The 13357-nt window shown below is 46.7% G+C and overlaps 1 protein-coding gene across 5 annotated transcripts in view; it reads left to right on the forward strand.

Annotated features, from left to right (window-relative positions):
- The window catches only part of NOD2 (nucleotide binding oligomerization domain containing 2), a 379168-nt gene that overhangs the window by 101349 nt on the left and 264462 nt on the right, over nucleotides 1–13357 (forward strand). For all 5 annotated transcript variants that reach the window (XR_013603462.1, XR_013603461.1, XR_013603463.1 and 2 more), the window contains exon 3: nucleotides 319–424. Coding sequence is in view for 2 of the 5 variants with exons in the window: in XM_078668543.1 (XP_078524669.1) it covers nucleotides 319–424 (106 nt within the window). In the remaining 3 variants the exon portion in view is untranslated. The remainder of the gene's footprint in view (nucleotides 1–318; nucleotides 425–13357) is intronic.

Genomic DNA, 13357 nt, shown 5'->3' on the forward strand with positions numbered 1-13357 from the left:
CTTTTTTTCATTACTACTGGTTACCCTGCCTGATGCATTGAGGAGATCACTGCTGATAGTCTTGAATGGCGAAGCCACCAATATAATCTTGTATGTTGCTGTCGATATTACAACGTTAATATTTTTAGTAGCTGAGGATGGTTTTCATTGAACATAAATAGCTCTTAGTACAGAAAAAAGGTGAAGACCCCTGCCTTAAATATTTATAGAGGAAAAGGCGGTACTGCAAACCATTATCGATGTTTTTAGGTTTCAAAAAGTATTTTCCTGCTGTAAAGTATTGTCCTATACAGATAATTCTGTTCTCGTTTTTCTAAGGCAAGAAGACTCCTGGATGTTGTCAAAGCAAAGGGAAACGAAGCAGCTCGGTGCCTCTTACAGTGTATTCAAGGTTTACAAGAGAAAACCACTACATTGCCTGGGGGTAAGAAATACACATTTGTAAAAAGGCTAACACAGTTTGGTATACTGACCAGGGAGAGATCTTTTAATGCTTGTTTCTCCATGTTGGAGAAACTGTGGCTGGTTGACAATCAGCTGTAGTGCTTGGTTTGCTGTCTCAGTGCACTTTGGTATTACAGACGTAGCTGCATCTGCTCTCATACAAAATAAGCACGTATTCATTCCTCGGAAGAAGGCAACATTTGATTATTTGCACATGCGGTGTGCCAGATGTGAAATAGGGAGTCACACTTGCACATTTTCCTAGTATGAAATTATGTGGAATTATTGCTGAATGGTATCTGTTAGAACTGGGGGTCTCTAGTTGGCAGAGGTAGGTACTACTGTCCTAATAGGGACCCTTGCTTCTAGTCAGGGCAAGGAGATAACCCTCTGAGATAACCCCTGCTCACCCTCTAGGTAGCTTGGCACGAGCAGTCTAGGCTAACCAGAGGCCATGCGTAAAGTATTTGTACCAACACTCACAGTAACACAGTGAAAACACCACAAACTGACTCCACAACAGTTTAGAAAAATAAAGGTATTTTAATCTAAACTACACAAGACCAAAACGACAAAAATCCAACATACACAGTTCAAGAATATGGTTTCAAAAGAGTTCTTAAGGTTGCGTTAAAATTCTTTAGGTTGCGATAGAATTCTCTACGTTGCAATAGAATTCTCTACAGATGCGTGAAAAGTTCACAGTTGCGTCACGTTTACTCACAGTACCTTTTAGTTGCAACAAAGTTCCAAAAGCAGAAGCTGGTGCGGTGGAAAACAAGCGATGCGTTGCTCCTGAGACCCTGGGGAGGCGATGCGACAGCCCCGCTGCAGCAGCGGGCGTGTTGCGGCAAATCCGGTCTGTATGGGGAGGAAGGCCACTTGAATGGATTACGGTGCGTAGGTTCCGTAAGAAGTTTGATCTCGCAAAGGCACGATGCGACGATCTCGTAGAGGCTGCGACGATCTCCGGGGCGACGATGCGCGGTCCAGCGGTGATCCTCTCTCTCGCAGCTCCTCGATGCGATGGTTCTGCGATGATGCTCGCAGCGACGTGATGCGGTCCGCAAGCAATAAGTGCGGCGATCTCACCCAGCGACGACACTCGCAGCGATGTTCGATTTTCCCGCACCGCTCTGGTGCGTCCCACAAACGAAGGATGCAACATCTCTGGCAGCGGCGTCAGGCACTGCGACGATCTCGACCTTCTCGCACTGTCGGGGATGCGCTCCGCAAGCGAGCGATGCAACACTTTTCAGTTTCAAAAGTCTCTCAAGCTTAGTTTCAAGCTTCCCAGCACAGGTACAACTTCCAGAGGCCCCACAACTGGATCAAGCACTCTAGGAAGGACAGAACTCTCTCAGCAGAGTTCAGGGAAGCTGGGGGTGAAGTCCTTTTTTTCCTGGGACTTCAGAACAGGGAGCCAGCTCTTCTCAGGCCCTTGGAGATTCCTTCAAGACAGGGGACACAGCACACTAGCAAACTCCTTCCCCTCTCCTTGGCAGCAAAGCAACAGGTCAGTCCAGCAGAGCAACAGCAGGACAGTCTTCCTTCTTCAGTTTCAGCTTTCTCCTTGGCAGAGGTTCCTTCTTGATTTCCAGGATGATCTAATTTTCTGTTGTCAGGGGTCCTGTACTTATACCCCTAAAGTCTTTGTTCTCTTGGTGCATGTGGGCCCTGAGCCCGGTCTGAACCAGTTCTGGGTGTTTCCTGAGTACTTTGTTTTGCTGGCTGCTTCTTTCCTTTCAGAGTGAGGGGCAGGGTCCTCAGCCGCCCAGCAGGAGGTGGAGCCAGCATTGTGGAAGGCAGGCACAGCCCTATTCAGGCCCAGGTGCTAACTCCTCCTACCACTCCAGTTGCAAATGCAGTCATTCAGCCTAGTGCTGACTCATCCAGCCTCCTGGGGAATCCCCCAGCCCCTGTCACTCTCAAACCAGACAGTCAATACACAAACAGGCCCAGGCACACAGAAGGGTTAGACAAGAGAACAGCAACTTTCTAAAAGTGATGTTCTCAAACACAGGATTTAAAAACAACCTTTCCTAAAAGATGTGTTATTAAATTCTGAGTTCAGGGACACTAGATACTTATGTCCTATCTTGTTCCTATGGGAAGAAATGCTGTTAACCACTGTAGCCAGCATCCCCCATGTTAATCTATGGAGCAAGATAGCCTTACAATAGTGAAAAACGAAAATGGCTGCCATTCACTATCAGAGCATGTTACCTGCACTGATACATGCTCTACCTTTTACATGCACTGCACCCTGCCCAGGGGGGTACCTTGGGCCTTCCATAGGGGTGACTGATGCACACAAAAAGGGAAGGGTTAGGCCTGGTCAGTGGGGACACTGACCAGGAGGACATGGCAGTTCTAAACTGCACACAGACACTGCAGTGGCAGGCCTTAGACACTATTTTAGGGCTACTCCTGTGGGTGGCACAATCAGTGCTGCAGGCCCACTAGTAGCATTTGTCATCACCAGCCCTGGCACACCCAGTGAACTTTACTAGGGACTTCATGGTGATACAAATATGCCAAACATGTATATCCAATCAGAATAACAATTTACATAGGGAGCACTTACATTCTGGCACTGATCAGCAGTGGCAGAGTGTCCAAAGCATCTAAACCAGCAAAAACGAAATCCAGCACAGCATCAAAAATACAGGAGGTAGAGGCAAAAAGATAGGGGAAACCACCCCAAAGATGCCAGGTCTAACTCGTGTCCCCTCCAGCTGAAAATGGGGAGAACTGCCCACCCTCTTGGGAGTTCTCTTCACTAAGGCGGAAAAACCTGGACAGACCATCAGCATTGGCGTGTTCTGTGCCAGGTCGGGGTTCCACCGTGAAGTCCATTCCCTGTAGGGAGAGGGACCACCTCAACAGTTTGGGTTCTCACCCCTCATTTGCATTAACCATCTGAGGGGCCTGTGGTCGGTCTGAACACGGAAGTGAGTCCCAAACAGGTAGGGCCTCAACTTCTTCAGAGCCCAGACCACAGCAAATGCTTCTCTCTCAATCGCACTCCACCTCTGTTCCCTGGGGAGTAGTCTCCTGCTAATGAAGGCTACCGGCTGATCTCCTCCCTCCTCAGTGATTTGTGAGAGTACTGCTCCCACACCATGCTCTGAAGCGTCTGTCTGTACTATGAACTCACTGGAAAAGTCAGGTGCCTTGAGCACCGGTGCTGTGCACATAGCAGTTTTCAGGGTTTCAAAAGCAGTTTGGCAGGCGTCAGTCCAGTCAACTCTTTTGGGCAACTTCTTGGAAGTGAGTTCTGTCAAGGGGGCGACAATGGTGCCATAACCCTTGACAAACCGTCTGTAATACCCGGTGAGTCCTAAAAAGGCCCTCACCTCTGTCTGGGTCTTGGGGGGCTCCCAAGCCAGAATGGTATCAATCTTTGCCTGTAGGGGTGCCACCTGGCCGCTCCCCACCTGGTGTCCCAAATACACCACAGATCCCTGCCCTATCTGGCACTTGCTGGCCCTGATAGTGAGGCCTGCCCTTTGCAGAGCCTTCAACACTTCACAGAGGTATTGCAAGTGTTCCTCCCACGTGGAGCTGAACACAGCAATGTCATCCAGGTATGCGGCGCTGAATTCCTCCAGCCCGGACAGTACCTGGTTAACCAGTCTCTGGAACATGGCAGGGGCATTCTTCAACCCAAAGGGCATGACTCAGAACAGGAAGTGCCCCTCTGGCGTTGAAAATGCTGACCTCTCTTTGGCCCCATCAGTTAAGGCAATCTGCCAGTACCCAGAAGTCAAATCGAATGTACTGAGGTACTGGGCAGCTCCCAACCGATCCACGAGCTCATCAGCTCTGGGTATGGGGTGTGCGTCAGTCTTCGTGACCGCATTGAGCCCACGCAAAACCTGAGTTCTGGAGGGCCACCGGGCGTAGCAGCCTTCTTGGGCACCAAGACCACTGGGCTAGCCCAGGGGCTGCTGGAGGGCTCAATCACCCCTAGCGCCAACATCTTGGAAACCTCTTCCTTGATGCTGGCCCTGACCTTGTCAGCTACCCTGTAAAATTTGTGTTTCACAGGCAGACTGTCTCCAGTGTCCACATCATGGACGCACCAGTTGGTGACTCCTGGGGTCAGGGAGAACAGGGAGGAGAACTGACCCAACACTTGGCGACAGTCGCTCTGCTGTTCTGGGATCAGGGAGGGCGAGAGGACCACACCATCCACTGACCCATCTTGCTCCTTAACTGCCAGGAGGTCAGGGAGAGGATCACTATCCTCTTCCATTCCTGCATCTGTAGCCATGAGCATAGTCACTTCAGACCTCTCAAAGTGTGGTTTGAGGCGGTTCACATGCAAGACTCTAAGGGGCTGCCTGGGAGTCCTCAGGTTAACCAGGTAGGTTACCTCACTCTTCCTTTCCACCACCTCATATGGCCCAGCCCACTTGTCTTGGAGCGCACAAGGCTCCACTGGCGCCATCACCCACACTTTCTGTGCAGGTTGAAATTCAACCAGAGTGGTATTCTGGTCGTACCATCTTTTCATTTCTTCCTGGCTTGCTTCCAGGTTTGCCTGAGCGCGCTTCCTGAAGCGTTGTGTCTGGTTGCGGATGGCCAGCACATAGCTGAACACATCCTGGGGGGTTTTCCCACGGGACTTTTCCCAACCCTCCTTCACCAGTGAGAGAGGTCCTCTGACAGGGTGGGTGGCCATACAGGAGTTCAAAGGGACTGAACCCTAAGGACTTCTGAGGCACCTCCCTGAGGGCAAACAACAGGCATGGTAACAAGACGTCCCACTTCCGTCTCATGGGCTCCGCTAGGCCCATAATCATACCTTTCAGGGTCCGGTTGAACCTTTCAACCAACCCATTTCCTTGAGGGTGGTAAGGAGTGGTGAACTTATAAGTTACCCTACACTCCACCCACAGAGACTTCATGTACTTAGAGATGAAGTTGGTACCCCGGTCGGAGACCACCTCTCTGGGGAACCCCACACGGGAAAATATCCCCATCAATGCACGGCCCACCACGGGTGCTGTGATTGTCCTGAGAGGGACTGCTTCCGGGTACCGGGTGGCATGGTCCACCAAGACCAGGATGAACCTGTTGCCTAAGGCTGTCTTGGGGTCCAGGGGCCATACAATGTCTATGCCAACCCGCTCGAAAGGGGTGCTCACTACTGGGAAGGGTTGAAGGGGTGCCTTCAACTTCATTCCAGTCTTGCCACTGGCTTGACAGGTTTGGCAATATCTGCAAAAGGAACCAACGTGCTTTCTCATCTGGGGCCAGTGGAAGTGGGTGACAAGCCGGTTCAGGGTCTTGTCTTGCCCCAGATGTCCTGCAAGAGGCACGTCATGAGCCAGACCCATTAGGAAGTTTCTGAAGCGCTCGGGTACAACCAGCACACGGGCTGCACCGGGCTCAGCAAACTTAGGCTCGCTATATAGTAGGTCATCTTCCTAGTAGATAAAGTGATCTCTGGCTGCTCCACCTGCTGCCTGATCCACAGCCTGTTGCCGCAGACCATTGAGGGAAGGGCATTCTTTCTGCGCCTGGCAGAATTCCTCCCTGGAGGGGCCACCTTCCTGCTGCCAATGGGTCAGCTCAGATAGGTCTCCCAGTTTGGCCACCTTTTCCCCTGTAGGTTCCAGGGCATCCCCCTCAGGTTCTGCCTTCTCCTGGACCGTGGGAACGGCTGGGGCTGGTTTCCCGCGCCCTCTGCCTCTTCCTCTCCTGGCAGATCTCTGGGCCACTGTTTCAGGCTCCAGTTCTGCTGAATCCCCCCTACTGGCTGTCATAGCACGTGTGGACACACAGATCCACGCAGGCAAACCCAACATCTCCAAGTGAGTTCTGTGTTCTACATCCTTCCATGGAGAACTCTCCAGGTCGTTGCCTAACAGACAGTCTACAGGCAAAGCATCACTGACAACTACCTCCAAAAGACCAGAGACTCCCCCCCATTCAAAGGGAAAACGCGCCAGCTTGCAGAGGCGCACTGAGCTGTCAGCTGCCACTACAGGGCAGAGTACACCAGGGATGATTTGCTCTTCAGACACCCACTGACACCTCACGGATGTCACGCTGGCTCCTGTGTCTTTCAGAGCCTCAATCTCCCTCCCATTGATGGTCACCTTCTGCCCATATTTCTTAGTGTTAGAGGGCAGTAAGGTCTCCTGGACCAGCTCTTGGTCTCCTAGAGAGACAAGGGTCACAACTGCTAGCTCCCCCTAGTCACTAGAAACCAAATCCCCTCCCAAAGCTATACTAGCTAACGCTGGGGCGGGAGCACCAGTGGGTGCGGGCTTCTTCTTGGGACATTTTGGAACAATGTGGCCCACCTCATTGCAGTGGTAGTCCGTAGTTTTCTTTCAAACACAAACGATCTCAATTGTAGATCAACTCTCCACTTGCTTCAGTACACTGTCGGGCCGGTTCTATGTCTCTATGGACAGATGCGGGGAAAACCACGGACTGATTCAGCGTGCACACAGAACCAGCCCACGGATACACTGGGGCTCAACTTGGCAGCTAAGAGGCTTCCAATTAAAACTCTCCAGATTAACTGCAATGGAGATTTCAGCCCACTTCATCACATATGAATAAAGCGAACTGAAAAGACTTAAGTGTCTTTTTTGGTCCTGATGAGAACCCCACCAATATGAGGGTTTGAAACGCGTCGACCTTGTCCCAGGTCACACGAACTGAGGATTCATCACTGTGTTCTGAGTTTAATTAAGCACAAAATCAAAATTACTTGTAATATTGTATCACAATTGGTTTCATTCCGGATAAAGAATTTCTTTATTTCATCAGAGTGTACCTAGGGACCATTTTGTAGTGTGTGTGTGAAGTTTGAGAGAAGTATGTATGTGGTGTAAGTGCAATTTGTTCAATTGTAAATGTATTGTACATTGTGTATATATTTGTATATAGAATTTGTCAAATAAGGTTTTTAGCACAAAGAATATTTCTTTCTAAAATTCAAGAAAAAATAAAAATGCAAGCTACATCATTAAATGATGCAAATGATTAAGCAGACGTTATGTTTTATTCATAAGGGTTACCAGAAAGCATTTGTTTCAAATAACTATCAGTCCTGGCACACAGATTGTTCTTTAGATTTTTTTGACTTAGCCTGACTGATTTCGAGTCAAGGCCCTTTCCTGTTTCTTGATACCTGAGACATAAGGCCTCCTTCATATTAGGGTAGGTCATGGCACCTGCTAACTCTAAGGGCTCTAGAGCACTCCTCCCAGAAGCCTCAAAGTGTTTCCACAGGCCCGCCCCCCAATGCTGCTCAGGCACACCATTCATCTTCAGCGCAATTTCATACGAAGTGAACCAGGCATAAATATCCTCACTCCTATGGAAAGTCTGTACCAGGTCTTTGGGAATATATACTTTACCCCCATGCACTGGCTGCGCGCTGCCACCATTAGAACTGGCATCCACCTCCTTGGCTTTAAGATCCAGTTCTCTCATGCTCAACTCGTGAGCCAAAATCAATTTCTTCTCTTCTAAGGCACGGGCATTTTTGCTCTCTTCCGCCGCCTTTTCTACTTCCAATTGCTTCATTTTCATTTTCATGACTTCCAACTCGTACTCGCTTACTCTCTGATTTTCTTGTAACTCTTCTGGGGAGAGGCCCCTGCTGGAATGGTTGCTGTCAGCTCCTGCACCTACTTTGCCCACTGGCAAATCTGCGACTTGAAAGCTATTTTCTACATCCACATCATCATTTCCCTCTCGTGCCTCCCAATGAGCCTTCAAGATTCTTTGCAGCTCCTCCTTTCTGTAGGCGCTCTTTATGGGGCACTCAAACTCAATGCAGAATTTCCTCAGTTGGTCAACTTCGTATGAATACAAATCTCCAATGTAATCAACCAGAGAGAAAGGGTCAGAAAGGAACACTCTTATACCCCTCAATAATATCAATAATAAACAACAAAAGAGTGACCGCATCAATAGAAGAAAAAAAGGAACCAATCATGGAGTAGTTATAGTCAATACCACCAGGATGGGTATGAAAATAGTACAGAATATAGGGAGGTTAAGTGAACATGCAATGTGAAAAGAAAAAGAACCCTCAGGCTCCAACATATAGTTGGTAGCCAGTTGTCTTCATTGGGTTCTTATTGAAAGGATGGTATCCGTAGTATAGTGAGCAAGTGAGATAAAAGGAGTATGGACTACTCCCCAAAAAGAAATACTTATTTAATAAGAGGGTAGTTCTAACTCCATTAAAACCAGTGAAAAAATAACAGACTTAAACATGGTTGTGTTAATTTGAACCTTCAAGTCCTATCAAAATAGTGAAAATAAAGGTCAACATGTTTCTGCTAGTGAGCTAATAGTCAGCTCAGCATTCGTCAGGACCAATAAAAATACCGTCCTCACTCCATAGTTGACACACGCTAAGGTGTCAAAACCATGTGGGGTGGGCGGGAGCGTAATACAACCTTTGTTGTGTAAGTTGCACAGGTGTTGTCTCCTACAGGCTCTCCAGAAAGTGAGAGACAAGCGGATCTGAAATATATAAACACAATCGCGACAAAAGATTGATAAGCAATATCCCTTCAGAAGGAGAAAAAACAGTGTTACTTATTTACAAATATCATTGCTCTACTTATTAACTACCCAGACAGACTATAATATTATTGGGAACTGTTACACAAGACATTTTCTCGCTTCGTGATTACACAGGAAATAAATTCTACTTTGCAAAAGAGTGCACTGCTCAAAAGTCAACAGTGCTCCTGACCTCATGTTTTGTCAAGAAAGGCTATGCTTTAAAAATACCGCAAAACATTTAGGGCGGATCATAAAGCATGTCGTATAGATACATTTCAAGGAAGTGCATAGATCATTAAAATAAAATTAAGGGAAATAAAAACATCTTCAAAAGAAAGCCGGTAAATTAATTGTGACCATGATACTCACAGTCGATGGCTATTGGAGGCGCCCCTTAGGCTTGTGGCAGGGGGAAACCTTCACGCCCAGCCAATCTACAGGAAAAACGGATGGCAAAGATAAAGTCCGTTATCAGTTGTTAGATTAATTACGGGGAAGGGTTTTTGTTCGTAAAAGCCGATACCCGCCTAAGTAACCGGAAGAGCCCTCCCGTTCACTTACTTGCTGCCGGGCGACTGCCCGCCTCGTAACCTAAAGTATCCACGTCCACAGCCCGGAACAACAAGCAACCGGTCTGGGCGTGGAGCTTAAATGAAAATCGTAAACGACGTGGCTAGCGGTCACGTGACAGCGTCACTCGCGATCACGAGGCCCTCCCTGTGGGCTACGTTCTTAAAGTGACAGCGTTGTTTATTTTGGTTAAGAGTTTGTTCGGATAGGGATAAATTTATCATGGGATTGTTAATGTGTAGATGGCGTTGCTGACAGGAAATACTGTCAGGAGTGGACAGTTTGACATAGCAATATAGAGAGGTTTTTTCATGGCCTGTCTGACTAATAGGGAGAAAAGATTATATACAGTATCCCCATCATTGCAATTGTGTTATAAATACAAAACAAGTCCCAAGGATTTATCCAAAAATTCGACTACAAACAAAGATTTGAAGGGGTCAATACATGTTATCTTCAATTCTACGGTGAAATTTTCAGAGACCGAGATATTAATGCCTATTCCTTATATAGGTAATAATTCATTCTAAGGATGTTTGAGGCAAAAAACCGAGGTACAAGGTTAGTGTCAAAGATAGATTCACCTCCGCATCACTGACCCCCAAGGTATGTCATCGTTGAGGCCATGTGTATGTGTGGAAAGGCGATAAATCCATCTTTGCTCCTTTTCAAAGATTTTATTCTCATCGGTCTGGGACAACTGTTCTATTACAGTCCATCTTATATCATTTGGACAATGACCACATTCAAGGTAGTGGGCCGTGAGTTTAGTGGTGCTCCTGCCACACCTCACATTACTACGATGTTCCCCAATACGTGTTTTTATTTTCCTTGTGGTCATTCCTACATACCTAAGGTTGCAGGGACAGGTTATTAAGTAGATAACATTACTCGAATTGCAATTTGTGTGGCCCCTAATGTGCCATACTTTGCCCTCTTCCAAATTCAAAGTTTTTACAGTTGTAGTCAAGTGGCAAACGCTGCATCCTACACAAGGGAAGTGGCCTGTTACGGGGGGTAAGCCCCATGCATTCTGGAGGGTTTGGTCATGTGAGGTGTGATCAATTCTAGGGCGTGTATGAACAAGGGCATCCTGCAAACTTCTCTCACGCTTGTAAGAAAAAAGTGGTTTTTGCCACACACAGCCATTACTGGTGAGAATGCGCCAGTGCTTTTCAATGCAACGACTCACTGCATTGGAAATATTGTTGTAAGTCGTTACACAGGTCAAAGGTATTTCGGCATTAGTCTCCCTGTTGTGATCTTCCAAAAGGGCCTCTCTGTTGTTGTTTCTTGCCCGTTTACGACTCTTATGGAGTATTCTTTTTGGATAGCCCCTGGTCAGTAGCTTGTTAGTCAGATCTTCTGCTTGTTTGTTGAAATCTCCGGGTTTACTGCAATTCCTACCTATACGTAGATATTACCCGAAGGGTACATTTTCCCGCAGCGGACGTGGGTGGAAACTTGAAAAATGAAGCAGATTGTTTTTGCTTGTAGGTTTGTAGTAGGTTTTACTAGTTAGATGGCCATTTTCTTTGGTCAATGTAACATCAAGAAAAACGATGGAAACTGGATCGTAATGATGGGTAAATCGCAAGTGAGGGTTGCAAGTATTTACCCAATCAAAAAAGGACAGGAGACTTTCCTCTGAGCCTTTCCAAATTACAAGCACATCATCAATGTACCTCTGCCACAGGATAACATTGAGAGAATAAGGATTGGAGACTGCCAAGATATGGGTCTTCTCGAAATTGTACACATACAGCCCTGCAATGCTCGGGGCAAAGGTGCTGCCCATCGATGTGCCCGTCTTTTGCAAATAGATGGTGTCTTCATATTGAACGAAGTTGCGCTTCAAAGCTAGAGTGGCACAATCGATGACAATGGTTCTGGAGGTGGTGTAATTCCAATCAGTTTGATCCAGAACATCCGTCAGTACTTTCAAAGTGGCATCTTGTGGGATGCACGTATATAAACTTTCAATGTCTAAAACCCACAAAAATAGGTTCCCCCCTCCAGGGAGACCTATAGTCTCAGGGATTGGTTCCCAGTTGGAGCCACTCTCCAAATACTGCGATTTCTTTTTTAAACCATTGATACAGTCCACCAGTACCTATATTAAGGACACTAAGAGTCTTCTCTCGATGCTTCTAACTGTCAAATTGCCCGAAGAACCATGTTTTTTGGTCTCTTTAGACATTGAAAGTTTATATACGTGCATCCCACAAGATGCCACTTTGAAAGTACTGGCAGATGTTCTGGATCAAACTGATTGGAATTACACCACCTCCAGAACCTTTGTCATCGATTGTGCCACTCTAGCTTTGAAGCGCAACTTCTTTCAATATGAAGACACCATCTATTTGCAAAAGACGGGCACATCGATGGGCAGCACCTTTGCCCCGAGCATTGCAGGGCTGTATGTGTACAATTTCGAGAAGACCCATATCTTGGCAGTCTCCAATCCTTATTCTCTCAATGTTATCCTGTGGCAGAGGTACATTGATGATGTGCTTGTAATTTGGAAAGGCTCAGAGGAAAGTCTCCTGTCCTTTTTTGATTGGGTAAATACTTGCGACCCTCACTTGCGATTTACCCATCATTACGATCCAGTTTCCATCATTTTTCCTGATGTTAGATTGACCAAAGAAAATGGCCATCTAACTAGTAAAACCTACTACAAACCTACAAGCAAAAACAATCTGCTTAATTTTTCAAGTTTCCACCCACGTCCGCTGCGGGAAAATTTACCCTTCGGGCAATATCTACGTATGCGTAGGAATTGCAGTAAACCCGGAGATTTCAACAAACAAGCAGAAGATCTGACTAACAAGCTACTGACCAGGGGCTATCCAAAAAGAATACTCCATAAGAGTCGTAAACGGGCAAGAAACAACAACAGAGAGGCCCTTTTGGAAGATCACAACAGGGAGACTAATGCCGAAATACCTTTGACCTGTGTAACGACTTACAACAATATTTCCAATGCAGTGAGTAGTTGCATTGGAAAGCACTGGCGCATTCTCACCAGTAATGGCCGTGTGTGGCAAAAACCACTTTTTTCTTACAAGCGTGAGAGAAGTTTGCAGGATGCCCTTGTTCATACACGCCCTAGAATTGATCACACCTCACATGCCCAAACCCTCCAGAATGCATGGGGCTTACCCCCCGTAACAGGCCACTTCCCTTGTGAAGGATGCAGCGTTTGCCACTTGACTACAACTGTAAAAACTTTGAATTTGGAAGAGGGCAAAGTATGGCACATTAGGGGCCACACGAATTGCAATTTGAGTAATGTTATCTACTTAATAACCTGTCCCTGCAACCTTAGGTATGTAGGAATGACCACAAGGAAAATAAAAACACGTATTGGGGAACATCGTAGTAATGTGAGGTGTGGCAGGAGCACCACTAAACTCACGGCCCACTACCTTGAATGTGGTCATTGTCCAAATGATATAAGATGGACTGTAATAGAACAGTTGTCCCAGACCGATGAGAATAAAATCTTTGAAAAGGAGCAAAGATGGATTTATCGCCTTTCCACTCATACACATGGCCTCAACGATGACATACCTTGGGGGTCAGTGATGCGGAGGTGAATCTATCTTTGACACTAACCTTGTACCTCGGTTTTTTGCCTCAAACATCCTTAGAATGAATTATTACCTATATAAGGAATAGGCATTAATATCACGGTCTCTGAAAATGTCACCGTAGAATTGAAGATAACATGTATTGACCCCTTCAAATCTTTGTTTGTAGTCGAATTTTTGGATAAATCCGTGGG

The sequence above is a fragment of the Lissotriton helveticus genome, chromosome 12 (genome assembly GCF_964261635.1).
Source record: "Lissotriton helveticus chromosome 12, aLisHel1.1, whole genome shotgun sequence".
Lineage (NCBI taxonomy): Eukaryota > Metazoa > Chordata > Amphibia > Caudata > Salamandridae > Lissotriton > Lissotriton helveticus.